The sequence below is a fragment of the Apiospora hydei genome, assembly GCF_038363865.1.
Source record: "Apiospora hydei strain CBS 114990 chromosome Unknown utg000004l_segment0_segment0, whole genome shotgun sequence".
Taxonomy (NCBI): domain Eukaryota; kingdom Fungi; phylum Ascomycota; class Sordariomycetes; order Amphisphaeriales; family Apiosporaceae; genus Apiospora; species Apiospora hydei.
In genome coordinates, this window is record NW_027117363.1 from 250,129 (window position 1) to 268,378 (window position 18,250).

General features: G+C 54.8%; 5 protein-coding genes across 5 annotated transcripts; 2 read left to right on the forward strand and 3 right to left on the reverse strand.

Moving 5' to 3' along the window:
* Positions 1 to 666: 666 nt before the first annotated feature.
* On the reverse strand, positions 667 to 4,320 carry PG997_002564 (uncharacterized protein; the record flags this gene model as incomplete). The annotated part of the gene is made up of 5 exons (XM_066806879.1): positions 667 to 1,665; positions 1,770 to 2,990; positions 3,068 to 3,641; positions 3,732 to 3,997; positions 4,072 to 4,320. 5 exons carry the CDS (start codon positions 4,318 to 4,320, stop codon positions 667 to 669), a joined length of 3,309 nt encoding a protein of 1,102 aa, XP_066670497.1.
* Positions 4,321 to 4,482: 162 nt separating this feature from the next.
* On the forward strand, positions 4,483 to 4,908 carry PG997_002565 (uncharacterized protein; the record flags this gene model as incomplete). Its single annotated transcript, XM_066806880.1, has 2 exons — positions 4,483 to 4,487; positions 4,545 to 4,908. 2 exons carry the CDS (start codon positions 4,483 to 4,485, stop codon positions 4,906 to 4,908), a joined length of 369 nt encoding a protein of 122 aa, XP_066670498.1.
* A 1,310-nt stretch (positions 4,909 to 6,218) lies between these two features.
* PG997_002566 (uncharacterized protein) lies at positions 6,219 to 6,725 on the forward strand (the record flags this gene model as incomplete). Its single annotated transcript, XM_066806881.1, has 1 exon — positions 6,219 to 6,725. One exon carries the CDS (start codon positions 6,219 to 6,221, stop codon positions 6,723 to 6,725), a length of 507 nt encoding a protein of 168 aa, XP_066670499.1.
* A 4,620-nt stretch (positions 6,726 to 11,345) lies between these two features.
* PG997_002567 (ATP synthase protein 9) lies at positions 11,346 to 12,106 on the reverse strand (the record flags this gene model as incomplete). Its single annotated transcript, XM_066806882.1, has 3 exons — positions 11,346 to 11,351; positions 11,476 to 11,801; positions 11,992 to 12,106. The coding sequence occupies 3 exons, from the start codon at positions 12,104 to 12,106 to the stop codon at positions 11,346 to 11,348; spliced, it is 447 nt and encodes a 148-aa protein (XP_066670500.1).
* A 3,914-nt stretch (positions 12,107 to 16,020) lies between these two features.
* Positions 16,021 to 16,854, reverse strand: PG997_002568 (uncharacterized protein; the record flags this gene model as incomplete). The annotated part of the gene is made up of 1 exon (XM_066806883.1): positions 16,021 to 16,854. The coding sequence occupies one exon, from the start codon at positions 16,852 to 16,854 to the stop codon at positions 16,021 to 16,023; it is 834 nt and encodes a 277-aa protein (XP_066670501.1).
* Positions 16,855 to 18,250: the final 1,396 nt, after the last annotated feature.

Below are 18,250 nucleotides of genomic sequence, written 5' to 3' on the forward strand. Positions count from 1 at the left end.
ATAAACGGATTTTAGAAATTTCAGGGATGGATGGGTGGCTCTCTTGGCTCTCGAGCTTATGCCCGACCATCCGGCTCGGCCTGCTCTGATTGGCCCAACACGCTGTACTCCATATATTCCGGTGAAGTAAGTGTCGACGATATGGGTGCACATCGTGTTCTGCCATGTGCTTGCTTATGAACAAGATGTGTTGACCTATTGGGCATGAAATCCAGGAGATACACCGAGACGTTAGTGTGTTGAGCCAGAGGCCATATCAAACACGATCAGATAGGCATCCTGACTGAAAGCCAGCGGGACCTCCAGACATGTACTGCATTTGAGAGAAACTGTGGGATATGCCAACACCCTCACATCATGCCGAGTTCAACTTCATTATGTGAAATAATAACTAATTAGACCTATGATTTATTAAATATAACACTGATTCGCTCGCATTCTAGTCCTTGGTATCATATAGACCATCCATTCTGGCCTGCTCGCTTCTATCACGAGGCTCACAACGGTGTCTTTGACCCCCCCTTTTTTTCCCCGTACATGCCCAGATGCCCATCCGCCCACTGGCGTCTCGTTAGGACATTGTGTCTACATGATCTGCAATTGTTATGCACCCATTTCCTCCAATACTTTCCACCCGGGGCTTCCCACCCCTCCGTAGTCATGTCATTACTTGCCGCCCGTGGGCGAGCCGGCCGCGGTCTCCGGATCGAGCCCCTGGGAGCTGCTCTCCGTGAGATAGGCGCCAAAGGCGCGCTGCTCGACGTCGATGTCCTTCCACACGGCGCCCTGCGCCCTCCTCGCCGCGCGGCGGAAGTAGACGCGCTTGGCCCACTTCCAGCCCTCGACGCCGGCGAAGAAGAGGGCCGAGGCGACGAAGACGACGCCCCACTCCCACGAGATGCCCGTGTGCTTGAAGACGGCGTGGTTGAGCACGGGGATGTAGAGCGCCGGGAACATGGTGACGAAGCCGAGGAGGACGGCCCAGAAGAGGAACTGGTTGCGCCAGATGTCGCGCGCCCACTGCGTGAAGTACCGCGTGCTGCCCGGCTGCATCCGGAAGAAGGACCGGCGCATGTCGATCATCTCCCACGCGAGGAAGAGGGCGAACCACGTCAGCGTCGCGAAGGTGGTGGCGCGGGCGCGGAAGACGGTGTCGCACGACGCCGAGTAGTCCCGGTTGCAGTTCTCGCCGAGGCTGCCATCCCCAAACCCGAACACGACGAGCGAGAAGGTCGCGAGGCAGAGCGCCGCGATCCACAAGCCGTAAACCACCATATCGACGAGGAACTCGGGCGTGAAGATGCCCGTCTTGAGGCTCTGGGGAGGGCGCTGCATAATACCCGGCACGGCGCGCTCGAAGCCCAGGCCCATGTCGGGCATGCCCGACGTCACCATGATGACCCAGATGATCTGCACGGGCGCGAGCGGGAAGACGGAGAGGCCGCTGGCGTCCTTGAAGACGAGACCGACGAGGAGCGTGCCCGCCTGCGCGATGTTCTCGGCCAGGACGTGCAGGACGAACTTTTGGATGTTGTCGAAGATGCGGCGGCCCTCTTCGATGGCGGAGACGATCGAGGCGAAGTTGTCGTCCATCAGGACGATGTCGGAGGCGTCCTTGGCGACGTCGGATCCGGCTTGGCCCATGGCGATGCCCACATCGGCACGCTGGAGGGAGGGAGAGTCGTTGACACCATCGCCAGTCTGACATGTGTTAGTTTCAAGTGACAGAGGAAAAAAAGAAACAAAATGGAGAAAAATGGCAAACTTACCATAGCACAGAACTTCCCACGCCGGTGGAGCGCCTCGATCATGCGCACCTTGGTGCTCGGAGCGCACCGGGCAATGACGAGCGGGAGGACCGGGAGGCGGTCGATCTCGTCGTCGGAGAGGGCGTCGAACTGGCCGGCGGTCATGACCATGGCCGCGGCGACGTCGGCGCTGAGCCGCCCCGTCTTGGAGGGCAGGATCCCGACCTCGATCGCGATCGCCTTGGCCGTCTCCGGGTGGTCGCCCGTCAGCATGTGCACCGAGATGCCGGCCTCGTGGCAGCTGCGCACGGCGGGGGCCGACTCGGCGCGCGGCGGGTCGTACAGGCCCACGAGGCCGCGGAAGACCAGGTCCCGCTCGACGGTAGCGCGGTCGATCTCGTCGCCGCCGTTATCGCCCTCGCCTTCGCCCTTCTCGCCGCCGCCGCCGGAACGGCGCACCGAGGCGTCCTTGTCGTCGCTCGGCCGGCTGGCCAGGGCGAGCACGCGTAGGCCCATGCCGGCAAACACTTCCATGTTTCGCAGGATCCCTTCGCGGTCCGCGTCCGTTATGTCCCGGAGCGCGCCGCCCTCGCTGTCGGTATAACGCGTACAGGCCTCGATAACGCGCTCGACGGCGCCCTTGGTGAAGACCCAGTTCTTGCCCGTGCTGTTCTCCCGCATGACGACGCTCATGCGCTTGACGTCGCTGTCGAACGGGAGCTCGGCCACGTCGTTCCACTCCTTTGTTTTGTCATCATCGTTGCCAACGAGGTCCAGGCGGTTCTGGCCGAAGCGGTGCGCGAAGACTTGGATCGCGATCTCGGTGGGGTCGCCGCGCGCGTGCCAGGTGCCGTCGCTCTCGTGGATGGTGGCGAGGTTCGCCAGCGTGGCGACGGACAGGAACTGCTGGAGGCCGGTGGTGCTGGCCTTGAGGAGATGGGCCGGGTCGGCTTTGCGGTTGGTGCTCGCGGCGGCCTCGCCGCCCTGGGAGTTCTTGTTATTCTTCATGTCCAGGTCGGCGGGCTTGTTGGCGTCGAACGAGATGAAGCCGACCGTCGGGTTGAAGGGGTCGTCCGAGGTCTCGACGGTGTACGTCCCCATGCCGGGGACCCAGGCGGCGCGCGCCACCATCTTGCCCTGGGTCAGGGTGCCCGTCTTGTCGCTGCAGATGTCCGTCACGGCGCCGAGGGCTTCTAGCGACTTGAGATTGCGGACCTGTTGGATTAAAGCGTTAGTGCCGCTCTGTGAAGGGGTGGAATGGATGAACGGATGAATGACTCGAAAGCCAGAGGATTGAGAAAGGGGTGGGGGTCACCTACTACGACATGGCGTTGCACCATCCGCTTGGTGCCGGCGGCCATGGTAATCGTGAGCACGACGACCAGACTGGCCGGGATCATGGACAGTCCCGTCGCCACCGCATAGATGATAACTTCCTGCCGCGACCTGAAATGGTTGGCCGCGAGCACGACGATGGCGCAAACAACCGCGATGCCGAACAGGAGCATGGCGAGCTTGCTCAGCTTGCGCTGGAGGGGCGTGCCGACGTTGACGCCCAGGAACCGGCCGAGGGCGTCGCCGAGCGTGAGGGTATAGGCCTCGAGGTAGCGGGCCGGGTTGGCGCGCCCGTCGGGCTTGCGCTTGACGGGGCGCACTCGGGACTCCTTGCGGTTCAGCGCCGACGCGATGGCGCCTATCTCGGTGCAGGTGCCCGTCGCGAACACGACGCCCCGGGCCCGGCCCTTGGTCACGGCGGAGCTGCTGTACGCGACGTTGAGGCGGTCGCCGGGGCCGGTCGCGTCGTCGAAGGTCTGGGTGTGGGATTTGCGGACGGGGAGGGATTCGCCGGTGAGGAGGGCCTCGTCGGTTTCGAAGTTCTTGGCTTCCACCAGTCTATGATTTTCATGTATGTTAGTTCAGGACCCTTACGTAGCGTAATACAGACAACTGGCGTTGGGTCTCTCCGTGTGTGTATATGCTTACCGTATGTCGGCAGGAAGGGTGTCGCCCATCTTGACCTCGACAATGTCGCCCGGCACGATCTGGCTCGAGGGGACGACCTGGGACCGGCCGGCCCGGACGACCGTGGCCGTGGGAGAGCTGAGCGAACGCAGCGAGTCCATCGTCTTCTCGGCCGAGTACTCCTGGAAGAAGCCGACGACGATGTTGAGCAGGATGACGGCGGAGATGACGCCGCCCTCGATCCACGACTGGATGCCGAAACTGACGGCCATGGCGAGGATAAGGACCTGGATTGCCAGGCAGTCAGCATCTCCTATTCAGAGCGAGAGTGCATAAGTTTAGAGTGAAAGGATATGCATACCAAGGTCATGGCGTTGGCAATCTGCGCGATGATGATCTTCATGGGCTGGACGCCCTCGGCGTCTCCCAACTCGTTGGGGCCGAACTTGGCCTTCCGACTTTCGGCCTCGTCGGCGGAGAGCCCGTTGAGCGCGTCGGTTCCGAGCTCGCTCAAGACATCTTCCCAGCTCAGTGCGTGCGCAGGCCGCGAAAGCGGCTCGTTGGACTGCCCCGATACGTGCTGAGGCGAAGCCTCTTTGTTCTTCTCCATTCTTTTGGACAGCAGGCCGGCAGCCCCTAGCAGTGTTCGGGCGTCGTCGAACTCGCGCAGGCCACACAGAGGAGATTGGTCGAGAGGTGAGAAACTGGCGTTGTGTACGGTTTAAGATGCTGCTTGGGCAGTCTGGTCGGTCTCTGCTGGATGGGCATGCACATGGCGTAAGTCAACAGGCACGACGGCAATGATCATAGCTGCAGCCTTATATCCCTTTATAGCCCTACCATCTTCCTTTTCGTCACAGGGGCCCACCGGATATGCGGCTCCCTCAACGAGGTTCCATCTGACCCATGGACGCTTCCGCCGACGCGTGCCAAGCTCCGGCTATCCACTGCCGTGAGAAACCAGAGTCGAGAAAACGCAGCGAAGACAATGGGCTCCGGCAGAGAGAAAATCGTCAATGGCGACGATGGCATGCGAAGGCCCAACGACATCGGCAACGCTAGCGGACAGGCCAAGGTTCCACTGCGGGAGTGCCAAGCTGGATACACGGAGTTAAGGCGGCTTGCAGACCAAGTCAACCATTATTGGCTCCACCTCCTTGGCAATATTGAGAAAGCCCTTGGCGGATGTACGCGTTGATACGAGCTGCAACGCATACCATCATGGGGAAGAGCCGGTGTCAAGAAAAGAGAAACACCTGGTGCATTATGTGTTTCTAGAGGCGCCGGAGATCCTACCATGACCTCTCCGCCTGTGCTGTTATTGAAGGAGTACAGCAACACTATTATTTTGGGCAGGTCTCGCAAGGTCGTTGCTTTGTAAGTGAAATCTTCTTCACTCGAGGACATATCTGCTTCAACAAGCGAACCAGGTGGTCGGTGCTTTGCCACTTCCTTCCCTGAATCTGCAAAGAGATGAGTATCGTCGGTGATCATTTTTGGCAGCCTTCTAGGAGCACCTAGCGGCACGAGTAACGCGAGATAGGAATGCATAGGCGTCATCAGGCCGGGATTTGATGGAAGCATTTCCTTCTCTCGCTCGTGCGGGAGGATCTGGCTGTACGAGAATAGTTGGATCTATATATTATCATGATATGGAGGAGACTCGACGGTCCACAAACTTTGAAAGAGTCACATCCCCCATGGGAAGGCGAGAAAGCAACAAGGGTCTTTCTTTTGGCCTCCCGGCATACGTACAACGAAAGCCAGGACGAGCCAGGGACGGTGGCGGTTCGTTGGGCGAACCACGATTCGCGCTCGGGATCCTCTCCTCTGTAGTTTGGGGCGTGGCTGGTGAGCTGACTACACTGAGTTGTGTATGTACTTTGTAGGTATTTGTTTTATTTAATAAGTAAGACGGATAATGGCAAAGAAAAAAGAAACGAAAGGAAAAGAAAAACAGATATCTCCTTGAACAATGTGGGCTTGGCCAGCGTTCAATACGATTTACATATATGGTGTCAGCAGTCACATCGGTCACTTGGATCGGATATTATGATGACGAGATGATGAAGATGGCATTGCATGAGCTGGACATTCCACCATAGAAATAGGCCCTAAAAGCGGTCGAGCTTCTGGCTTATATCTTCCGTGCAAACGGCCATTCTATCCTTCCACAAATGGTTAACATTTCACCGGACTCTTGTCGACCTTGACATAAAAGCCGTCCCCGTAGTATACGCCGTTGATCTTGGTACGTGAAACTATCAGGCCTTCGCTAACGACGCACTCGTTGATAAGCTCCTGCACTGCCATCGCAATGAAGTTCCAGGAGTCTATGGTCACCATTTCCTCTGACTATATTATTCGTTTTCGATGCTAGTTCGGGGCAGTGGACACAGTGCGTTCAAACCCATCCCATCTCTCTCTATCTGTGTGTGTGTGTTGATTTAGGATGGGAAAGGGGATTTGGGGGTGACTCACGTTACCGCAAATCCAAACAGCCGTACGATGGGAGCAGCTGACCCGACCGCAGGTTTCCAGGCCGGGACCCGCCGTGGGCTGGCCCTGGACCGCCTTGAGGTACGGTATGGCTTCCTTCCTCAGCCGCCGTCGAGTGGCCCCGCTTGTCTTTTCTTTGTAGCATCTGATGTCGCCTGGCCTATTGCCCTGGTGGTCTCGCTCATGCCCCGGGCCGTCAATCACCCTCCGAGCGGACAGCGGCGCCGCTTCTTGGTTGTAATAACTGGTGATGGTGCTGTTGGTGGCGTTGGAGCCGAACTGGAAGTCCGGGTTGATGCGCTGCGCGGCGTGGACGACCTCCTCGATCGTGCCGGTCAGGGTCTCGACCCGGCCGGGGGCGACCTCGACCTTTCACTGCAGCTCGACTTCGCGTGCCGGGGGGTGATGGGAGCAGCATCGCCATCAGTGGCGACAACGTCCAAAGGATGGCAGAGCGCCGGGGCGACGACGCCCGCGAAGAGGACGGAGAGCAGGGAGAGATGCATAGTGGGATAGTGGTGAGTGTTGCTTGGCGGTATGTGGTAGTAGTTAAGAGGGTGGGGTGGTGCATTGATTATAGAAGTAGAGAGGGACTACGGGATTCCTTATATAGAGGAAATCGATACGTCTCAGGGGGCTAAATAGAGAGAGAAAGAGGATATTTTACCTTGGTTTATTCCTGCTTCACTGTACATTCTGCTTTCGTGCTTATGCGCGAGAGTGAACCCCTCGAATGAATCCTTTTTTTTACCCTCTCGCTCTTTCTGCCCCGAGTAAGTAGGAAACGAATCGATATTGGAGTGGAATTCGACGAAGTACAAAGAGAGATCCCTCAACCCTGATGGCCATTGATGGCCTGTAGCGGGGGTTGGAGGTGTCTCCGAGCGAATGGTCTTTTCTAAGTAGATAGTAAATCTGCTCTATGCTCGCTATATGGAAGTCGCTTGTTCTTGCCAGGGTGGTAATGGTATCGGAATTGAAATCGTGTATAGGAGAGTCGAGTTGGTCGTCCCAATATCAATTCATGGAAAGGATGCCTACCACTGGGTCTTTATCGATACTTAGGAAAGGGAAACATATCTCTTCTCTTTTCTGACCACAGCGATCATCTTTTCATTACGTATACATGAACACGCACCACCAAGATGCTAAAGCTCTCAAAACCAATCGTCAGAGTGGTTAAAGTTAGCCCATGACGCCCTTCTAACCGAGCTGCTCGCGTTGATAATAGCCATCATGACCCGCTGATTCACGGGGTCCAGTCCCTAAACGGTAGGAGGCGGGCGTTCGTCGAAGGCGCGATCAAGTGCGTGTGGCCACCATGTACGCTCGTTTCCCCTATCATGCCTTTGGTGGTACGCATGTCTATCGTGGTATTTCTCTCGTTGGCTGGCAGTCAACCCAACTGGTGATTAACAGACCTAGAACTGGAAACCACCGCATCTCTTTGCATATGCGGCAGAATTTTGAGCTTGAAATAAGAGGAAGAAGAAAACCAATGGAAACGCACCTCGAAGAAAAAGAGAGAGGGAGAAAGAGAGAGAGAGAGCAGCTAAACGATGAGTAAAGTATTCACCTTTAAGTGTACCTAATCAATATTTTTCTGTCGTGTCCAACAGGTTGACTTGCTCGTCTCGGTATTCATGACAAACGAGCGACTAAGATCCGAGACAGGTAGCCAGATGGCGGGAAAAGAAGAGCAGCCCGAAGCTGAGAAAGATTGCCTCTATTTCTTTGCTAACCTAAACTTGCTCTTATGATAGCTTTCCTTGGTGTTTCCTCAAGTGTGTACATTCCATTCTGTTGCTTCGTTCACCTTGAGGGGTCGTGTGCGCGCGTCTTTCCTCTTGTGTGTTGTTGTGGCTGCACAGCACAGCGAGTTAGTTGCCGTACCTAGTCGGTCTCCTGTTTTTAGTGGGGTCAGATCCAATGGATGGAGCCTTGAACGGATCGCAGATTTTAGCGGAATCCGGGGTGTCTGGGGGAGGGACAAGGGTCTGGGCCACTCAGAACGCGCGCATTTGCCCTCCTGCAGATTGGGTGAGATGAGATGGCACGAGTTTTGTCACCTGATGCGTGAGGGGAGCTGCAGCCTGCAGCAGAGCGAGGCAGGGGGAAACACACCAGACACCAGACGCAGACACGAGCTCAGATGCCTGTATTGTATGTCGGTACGGACGAAAGAGAGCAAGAGCGAGCAAGGAAGGACAGGAAGGAGGGTGGGAGGAGTAACAGCAACAGTAGGTAGGTAGGTAGGCGCCCTGCGTGCATGATGCATGTAACATGAGCCACGCTCGTTCGGTCTTGTGTTCGGTATTCCCTTCCCTTTTTAATAATCCCAATGTCCAACCAACCTCCAAATCCTGACTCTGTTTCCCCTCTTCTCTTCCTTTGCCCGACGTGTTCGTTCATCTGCGTTGCCGTTGAGTCAATTGTTCAAAAAGGAAATGGCCTCCTCGTCAATCCCCTCTACCAACAACACCCATTGCCATTGAGGCTTGGAATTAGTGCAACGACAGCCGCGACAGCTTCGAACTTTATGACGAGGGAATTGCCCTGCCACGGCCACCAGCAGCGTCGACCTGCCGACCTAAACTCTGAGGACCTGAGGGCCTTTCCGACTTGCCTGACCGACGTCCCCCAAGAGCAATCTGTCATCCCCCAAAGCCAATCGCAGTGCAATGCATCGCAGTCGTCAATTTCATCTTTCTTCCCTTCAGAATGTTCGAAAGTCACTCGAGCATTTCCAGCAATGTCATTCCTTGGCCCCCAACTGAGGGGGTGCAATTGATCTCACTCGGTCCCTGGCAACCGACACCAGGATAGTTCCAACACCACTGGCCTTCCTCTCGGGGGTAAGCGGGGGTGTGGTGCGCAATTCTAAGTGAGGGGTGGTATCACCACACTCCCGGCCCGAGGCATGATCGATCCCAACCAGCGTGTTCGTCGTGAGTATTGGCGGCTCGGCCCAATCCTTTCCCATTCGCAGTATTGCGAATTTCGCAGATGTCGTTGCGAATGGCGGCATCGGCGCCCGGTGCCCGGATTTTGCATCCTTGATCAAGTGCTTGATGCGAGTGCATGTACACTATATCCAAGTGGAATCTCTTCCCTTTCAAAACGGTTCACTTGAATCCCTCTGGGAGATATCATCTTTCTCACTTGAAGCCGTTGGGAGGATCACGCTCTCGCTCTCTCACTTGAGAATGAGGTGCGCGCGTTGTGCCATGATGCCGCATGGATGCATCGAAACACCAGCACTGGCTGGTGGGAGACCAAGCGGAAACCCGGTAGTCCAATTCATGGACGCAGGATCCTGTCGGAGGAATGCATCTCGCTGATCGGCATTGGTCACTTTCGCTCTTCGTTGAGACGTTGTCGGGCTTTCGTCATTCCTTCTTGAGATCCTTGAAGTTCGGGGGTTGCAGTGGGGGTGATTCCCAGACGAGCCTTTCGAACAGGTTGTTTACGTTTTCTCGCATCCGAAAGCTGTCAAATCTTTGCCAAGGAGGTGTTGCCAAATTGTCATCAGTGCAAGTGCTGGAGTTGAGGTTCCTAGGATTGTCAAAGTTGACTTGGGTTGGGATGTGGTGTCGATTTGCAGCCGCAAGCAGTTTGGCCGCTGTACAAAGGACCGAACACACCACAAAGGAACGTCCAAAAGGGTTCTGGGCAGGGAGCACTCGCGAGCTTAATAGTTCGATTTGCCTACCCGTGTGTGGATCACGGAGAGTCATCGTGACCTGATCTCAGCCAGCAGGCAACCCACACCCGACTCCTCCAACCTACTGGGAAAGCGGGCCTACGCTACTTACCTTAGGTACGCACATACGACTAGCAGACTGAACTCTCCTACCCCATTGGTTCTGTCCCAGCACAGCGGGAAACAAGCAAGCAATTTGTGAAAAGAAGAAAGGAAGAGACGGTTTTCGTTATCATCAGATCGTCAGTCCATCGTGGACGACCTACCGAGCCCACACGTTGCCATCCCCGATTCGTGATTGGGTTGATGAACGCAGCCGACGGCGGAGCGGAGTTGGGTGGACCTTGTTATCGACGATAGCAACGCTGCTTGCACCATTGAGTTTTTGGCCATTTTGCGGGGGTACAGAGCAAAAGAGTTGTAGGGGATGATGGGAAGGGAAAGCTCAGAGCACCAGGCGAGCCAAGACGCAAGATAAGGGAACAAAGCCGGGGAAGGTGGACATTCCACACAAGCGTGTGGTGTGTCTCGACGGTAGGTACCCAGTGCAGGAAGCCAGTGCATCCTGGCCTGGGCTGGCTGGGTGTGTCTCACTTTCTGGAGCGTGTGGGTGTGTTTGTTGCGTGTGGTTTGTGCCTTGGTTCTCTTTTCGTTATCCAGAAGGCCGAGGATAACGAGAGACTTGGGTGGGTCTCGTCGGGGAAAAAAATCTAAAAAAGCCCTCACCAAATCGGCTCCCCCGTCTGTCCGCCAGTGTGAGACAGCCTGGTGAAGAAGCCGTCGTGAAGAGGCCGTTGAGCTGTCAATTGAATGTCAATCGATTGAAGAATTGGCATCAGTACGGATTCCACGGTTGGCGTTCGATACCAATTGAAGTCAATTGACAATTTGGAGCCCCAATTGCAGTCAATTGGGCTCGTAGTGCCGACTTTTGCCCAATGCAGACAATGTCACATATTATCAGCATACCAATTGAGATAATGAAGTCATCGTCAGATTGAGGGGTGCAGTCATCCGCGTCGCGTCAGGTCAGAACAGATAAAAAAAGATGAAGATTTTGAGCCGTATCCAAGTCGAGGGAGTTGGGGGTTCAGGGAAAAGATGATGGTTGTATTTTACAGGTCCCGCAGTTGACTTTTTTGACAGAATATCCCCCATCTTCGGCCACTTGTCTACAAATGATCTCAATGCTATGCAAGTCTACCCGCCAAATGCCCAGTCTATTCCCCAGGACATATCTACCACTATTAGTCTATGCTGGTTGGTGTTCCCTTGAATTGACACACGGCAAGCAGGCACGCCAGCAACCATGGGAAGGCAACATGAGTATGTCGTCTACATGGTGCAGCTGCAGCAATGCCTTAAGATCGCTCTTCACACGACGCTTATGAGACTCGTGGTGTGGGTCCAGCCTCCAAGATTGGAGAATGCGTTTAGGTCTGTTGGGATGCAGGTTAGCATGATGTTTGGGTTTTTGTTGAAAATGCGACCCGATATCAATTGATGCGGTATCAATTGCATCAATTGGTATCTCGGTTTTGGAGGGGGGCGGTGAGCACGTACGAACTTGGCCATGAGGGCAACCATGAGGTCGAAAAGACCGATGGCCTCGACGAAGGCGAAACCCAGAATGGCGTAAGAGAAGAGCTGGCCACGGAGAGCAGGGTTGCGGGCGACGGAGTTGAGGAGGGCGGCGAAGACGAGACCGATACCGATACCAGCACCGGTCAGACCGATGGCGGCGGAACCCATACCCAAGTTCTTGGAGACCTCGACCATGGCCTGGGCGATCTCAGAAGAGTAGGCGCGGCGGGTCTGGAAAGCCTGGCGGGTGGTGGCGTTGACGATCTTGGAGGCCTGCTGGCGCTTGACGGTCTGGAAGGCATTGCCTGCACGAGGGGAAAAAAACAATCATGGGTTAGCCAATTGGTCCGACAGTTTGATGAATTGATGGCCATTGAAGCCATTGAAGCCATTGCTGATGGCAGCAGGGGTGTTCTCGCTGGTTGCTCGATGCTGTCGAGCTCAAAAGCAGCTCATCAAGCTCCGCGGGCAGCATGGGTAAAAATTTTCACGTACTGGTCATGGTGCGCTTGGCGGCAGCGGCAGGGACCTGGACTCGCATGGCAGGTCGGGCGACCTTGGAGCCCATGGAGGAGGCGAGGCGGGAAGCAGCAACACGAACGGAGGCCATTGTGATGGATTTGGGTTGAGAGGAGATGGTGGTGGTGAAGCGGAAAAGATGGATAGCTTTGAGATGGGTAGGAAGGGAAGATTGGATCTGGAGCAGAGAGCTTCTTGACTGGTGTGGGAAGAAAGGAAAGGAAGGGGAGCTCCAGAAGGAACCAAAAGAACAGGTGGACGGAGGAACAGCTGAGCCGAAGGGGGAGGACCCAGTTGGTTTGGTTTGGTCTGGTTTGGTGTGCAGAGAGTGAGTGAGTGAGTGATTGAGCTGGGTGCTGGGTGCTGGGTGCTGGGCGAGCAAGACAAGCAGCAGCAGCAGCAGCAGCAAGCAACAGGTGAGAGAGGTGGATGGATGGATGTACAGCACAATGGGTGTGTGTGTGGTCGGTAGCGGTAGTGGGAAAATCGGGAATCGCACTGGGCTAGGCGGTAGGTGGTAGGTCGACTGGTAGGTGGTAGGGGGACGGGCAACGAGCTGGCTGGCGAGACGCAGGAGCAGAGGCTAAAAAACGACCAAAAGAGACATTATCATCTCGGCCTCCACCATCGACGCTGACGGGTGGGCCGGGCCACGATCCAAGCTTCAGCAGAAATTTTGCTCCAAGCTGCCCGAACAAGACAAGGCTGACAGAAATTTCGCTTGATTCGTTGCACAAACACCAAGCAAAGGCCTCGGGTCAACCCGGGTCACGGCCATTCAGAACTACCACGCCAAGGCCTTGCCATTGAATGCTTATTTTTCTGGTGTCGGCGTTGATTGTTTAGGCAGTGTCTGTTTCAACCCCGGAAACTCCGGGTGTACACCAGTCACCGTCTTTTTACATGATGATGACCTCATCTTCTATCAATCAACTCTGGGCAAGAGGAAGGTTATGGGCTATGGAGAAAACCCCGGGGTGGAAAGGTAAGGAAAGGGCTTTGGTGAGGCTTCTACGTGCCCATCTCGACTTCAGCCTTCCGATCATATTCAATTGAGAGCTGGACTCGCCGGAGTGAGCGATTTCTTGGGTTTCCTGGATGATGCAAGAGAGCGTGAGGCCCGAGGGAGGTGAGACAGGGGAGGAGGCAAGCGACCCCCACCAGCCGTACCCACTTGGGTCGATGAGCGTCAACAATCCGGACACGTGGTGGGGATTTACCAGCAAAATCGGTGACGAGCCGAAGGGTATATAAGAAGGGCGGATGGCCTACCGTTTTGCCGCTGGTACTCTTTGCTAGTGAAGGTGGACAAACATGTTGCTGGATACCTATTCACCCGAGAAGCATAGGAAATGTGACCGAATGCGAGATGCCACTTACCTTACCCTACCTACCTACACACTCGAGCTGTCTTGAACAGAACCCGGGATGTCGAACTCCCATCGAATCTTACCTGTGTCGAGCGTCCCACCCCGTTTCGAAACTTTGCGGACAGACCATGACTGCCAGAGTGCGAAAGCCGTGACATAGTCGTCCTGACGGAATAAAAGAGGCTGGGAGTGTTGCTATCAAGGATTGCGACGTCGAGACGAGAGAGCCATGGGACGGTGTGCCCTGCTACCGATTCGATGTTCCCAAAAGATAAGCATGTCGTGCTGGCATGGGGGCGCACCCGACGGCGAAGAGTTTTCGGCCAGTCAGAATCCATGAATGAATCATGACGGCACTGCTGCAATGCAGGGCTGGGGGCATCCCAACCTATGCCGGCACACGCCAAGGGGAAACTGCATACGTTTTGCAGCCTTGGTCAAGGGAGCCTCAAGTCAGCCGCCTGCAAGGGAAGCTTATGTGAAGTGCGCGCGTTCGCAATTTCGACGAGGTTTTGGGCCACAGATTCCGCTCTTCGACTGAGCTGGAGAAGGCGTATTCAACGATACGCGGCATGATTACTCGTAGTATTTTGAAGGTAGACTTTGTCTTGGCATTTTCAGCGGTGACATGAAAGGACGAGACATGGCAATTTCCAAAGTGCATTGCTTCACTGGTCGAGGATTGCTGGTGGCTGACGGCGAAAATCAAAATTTTTGCCAGGTACAACGCTGTAGGCCAGGCTATTTCCAAATCTGACGTGGTACGTGCGTTCTTGGTCCCTGCCACAACGGCTGAAATCGGGTCGGCGGTTGCGAGGCTTGCTTACCCGAGATTTGGTTTGCGCTTTCCACGGTCTTGGTTCTTGGGACCGAGAGAAACATCAGCTGTCAGCACTGGAAACGAGGAAGAAGATATTCAAGAAATTGATCGAAATAACAACTACTCGAAAGCTCTCAATCAGAATTCTTACTCAAATCTTGTAATAATATGCCTGCATTTTTCAAGTACATGATTGCCTTTGATACTTACCAGAACGTCCTAGTGCTGTGCTGAAGCTACCCCTGTTGCCCTGCAAATGATCTGGCTGAACCTGCAGGGAAGCAGCCCTTAAGCTTGGGGAGAACGCCCCGCGCCAGAAACGAATGACAATCAACAGAAGCTTCAAACAGCCAGCACTCGACAGACAAGACGACAATGTTGATGCTCACAATGTCAAGCAGTGTCTACCTGGGTACATACAGAGGCCAATTGACTCAATTGAATTGACCGTTTCTGGCTCAGAGAATGCAAGCTAAAGAATCAAGAGACCGTTGCTCTTTCAGTCTGACATCATAGCTTGAGGGGAACTTCTGCCGCAGACTCGAACACCTACCGACGACGTTTTGCCTACCCACCTACCTGTGTTTCGGCGACCCGACTACCTCGAACAATGACTCTCCAAGTCCGAAGCGAATCCGATGTACAGCGAGTCGACCCGAACCCGGCGCGACCAAGAATATGCACGATGCCAGACGGTCTGGCACTTCTAGACAGAACACGGTTTATGGTGACCGAAGGCCCTCTGACCCCAACATGATATCAATAAGACGCCCTCGGCCAATGTGCCTACGTCGGTAGCCACGCTGTCGAATGGCAATACGTGGCTTGGGACGATGCGGCTCAGCCTATCCAGAGAGATCAGATGTCGGGCCAGCCAGACCTACGTAGCCAACAGCCCGCGATAACTCCCGTCCAACTCGGCAAGAGAACACTGGGTCATGTATACTTCCCGAGGCAATTGACACTGTATTCAGACGGTCCCTGGTGAAACCGCATAGAAAGATAGGGGAGTAGATGGCAGGTACGAGTCAGGACGCCTGCGGCCGGACCGATTGTCCAAGCCGATAACCAGAGTCATTCTGGTACATATTTCGAGCGAGCCGGGTGGCCCGAAATCCATCATAAAAGATGCGGACTGCGCTCGTTGGCCGTGGCGCATTGGTCCCTGCACTGTAGGCCTGATCGATCTCACTGATGGTCGTAGAGAAAGATGCGTGTTCTTTGTCTCGGGGCCCTTTGCTGCATTCCCTCCTTTTTCTTCTTCCGGCTCTTCCTGTGACCGAATGTTCGTCTCAAGCGAACGGGCGTTTTCGTCACGTTTGCGTTTGCAGCTGACCTCATCCACTTGGCGAGACGCCAATGCTGTTGTATCGCAGTGACCTACTTGACCACCTATGCGTGCGCATGCTTCGATGCTGCTACAAGTCGACAGAATGTGTAAGAAGTTTACAGGTTCACCCCAGTTGGCTTGATTATTCCTCTGCTTAAGGCTCACTAGCTATACGGTTGTATTATGGGTAGTTCTTTGCAAAGGTAAATAACATGGCGCTGGGCTCGTGGATATACGTTGATAACAACCCGAAGGAATGACTCGGGGGCACTTTCTTACGAGAAGTCGGCAATAAGATCAAAGCACGAAGTAGCAAGCAGATCGGAGGCTCTGTGAGCCCTTATTTATACTGGATATGGTATTTTCAGATTCTTTGGAAAACAGACTTACCTTGCATATGGAAACAGATTAAACAACGCGAAACAAGCAGACTTACCTCGCTCGCTCGGAGAGTGAGCACTTACCTTACCTTACCTTTTCTTTTTTTATACTCTTGGTCTTGGGTCATGTGCCTTTACGCCACCGTTGACGTTGCAATAGCACTGCTCGCCGGGTTGGAAATACCCGTCGCCGTAGTTCATCGTGAGCTCCTCGCCGGCCTTGATGGCCCTGAGCGCGCGGAACGTGATGAGGCGGCGACCGCCGACGACGATGACGACCGACTTGAGGTTGGGGGCGCAGTGGTGGTTGATGAAGCGCGTCTCGTTGCCCCAGGTCGCGGCATCGACGTTCCAGCGGTCCTGGATGTTGAAGAGGTACCGGCTGTTGGCGGACGCGTCGTCGTCCGCGGCGGCCGCGTTGTTCGGGTTCTCCGGACCCGGCTCGAGGGGGACCAGCTCGCCCAGGTACTCGCCCACCAGGTCGCCCCGCTGGATCGAGGCCGGCGCGTCGGCCCGCAGGAACAGGCCGTGCCCGCCGATCTTGCTGCGGTAGTGCAGCGGGCGGAGCTCGCACTCGTTCTCGAGCCGGGCCACGTTGTCGGCGCGGAACCACTTGTAGCACGCCTGCCCGCACTGGTCGCTGCCGTAGAACAGGCCGCACACCTGGCACTTGACGCCCTCCGTCTTCCAGTCCAGGAGGGCGTTGATGGTGTTCTCGTTGGTCGGGCCCGCCGCGTCCATGGCCTCGGTCAGTTTCTCGTGCCACTTCCACTTGTAGGGGTGGCGGCGCGGGTTGTCCTCCCGGAGCACGGGCCGCCACGTCGGCTTGGTCACGCGGTACTCGTTCGTCTTCCAGACGCCGGGGATGACGGTACCGTCTGGTTCTCGGAATCTCCGCCGGTTGATGGCGTTACCGGGGACAAAAGCGGTGGGTGCCATTGTGGGAAATGGGATATCGCGCTTCAGGGGGAGATTGTAAGTAATAGAGGCTGGTGAGTAATTCAACCTCTTCTTTCTTTTCCAAGAGACAGACCAGTATGGTTGAGGACTCGAATGGAGCTTTGTGGGCATCATAACCCCCTGGCCGCTCTTCTACCACTTTTATATACCAGGACACAGTTGAGCATGTGTATCATGTTTCTCGAACACTTGAAAGGAAACCCTGACGGTTGTTTTCCTTTGTCTCGTGTCAATATCATTGTTTTCTGCGAGAGGAAGCGATATGAAAGAAACGGACCTTGTCGTCGGGCATCATTGTGCTGAACAAAAGCAGCCTCCTGAAACACTAACAATTACGTTGTCCATTCTCTCCCTGTTTGACTACAGTAGAATTGTTCTTATGCAATTACTCTCGTTGGAAATTCTTACTGCTCGACTTGTGTTTTGTATGTACCCCTGATACAGAGCCACTTGGCAGGCAAGAACGGGACACCGTACTGAGCTCCTATTATAAGATTTCAAGGAGACCCTTAATATGTAAGCAATCAAAAGTAGCTCCCAACCCCCTGCACACATGATTATGTAGGTGTCTCCCCAAGCTGCTCCAGATCTGTGTACCAGGGTTTCATTGTACTCACCTAGACAAGGAGTCGAAACCACCTGGACGGCTCTGTGACAGGACGTTAGGAATAAGGCGTGTGTTGATGTGTCATTATAGAGGGGGGGTGGAAAGAAGAAAAGCCTTTATCACAAGCACGATATGGCTTCGCCGAGTGCTGCTCGGCGAAGGATGACCAAATGCGTGGCATCCTTTGTTCGGGGAACCTCTTCTATTCTATTCTATTGCCACTGTCGGTCCTCCAATGATCATCACTCAACAAGCTGGGCCATTGACTTGTTCCATAGTTCACGTAGCAACATCCACGAGACCGGCTGAGGTGTCCTGTCGCAAGAAAGTGACTGAATGATATCGCCGCGGAATCATGCTTTATGACTTCAACAAAACCATCAAAACCACAGTTTCCAGGGACCCTATTATTAAATGCAATGGCTACGTACTCGGGCATTGAAGTAACAATAGAAAACTCTCCTTGTCATGATTCGGTTTTCTTCTCAGCGGAGATGACTCTAGTATGAAAACGTATAGTAGACAATGCTGCTACAAAGAAAAGAAGCAGGGAATAATTACTCCCAGGCAACACAATGCCCGCTTCCCAGGGCTAGTGACAAAGAAAACTCGTTGACAAGGTGGATCGCTGATGGTTCTGGAGTTCAGACCATAGCTACCTGCCAAGGCATTCATAGACTCGCCACTCATTAGATACGCAACATGATGGAGCGGACACGTTCAATGTAAAACACGGTCAATGTGACCGTTACTGGCTGACATCCTCAA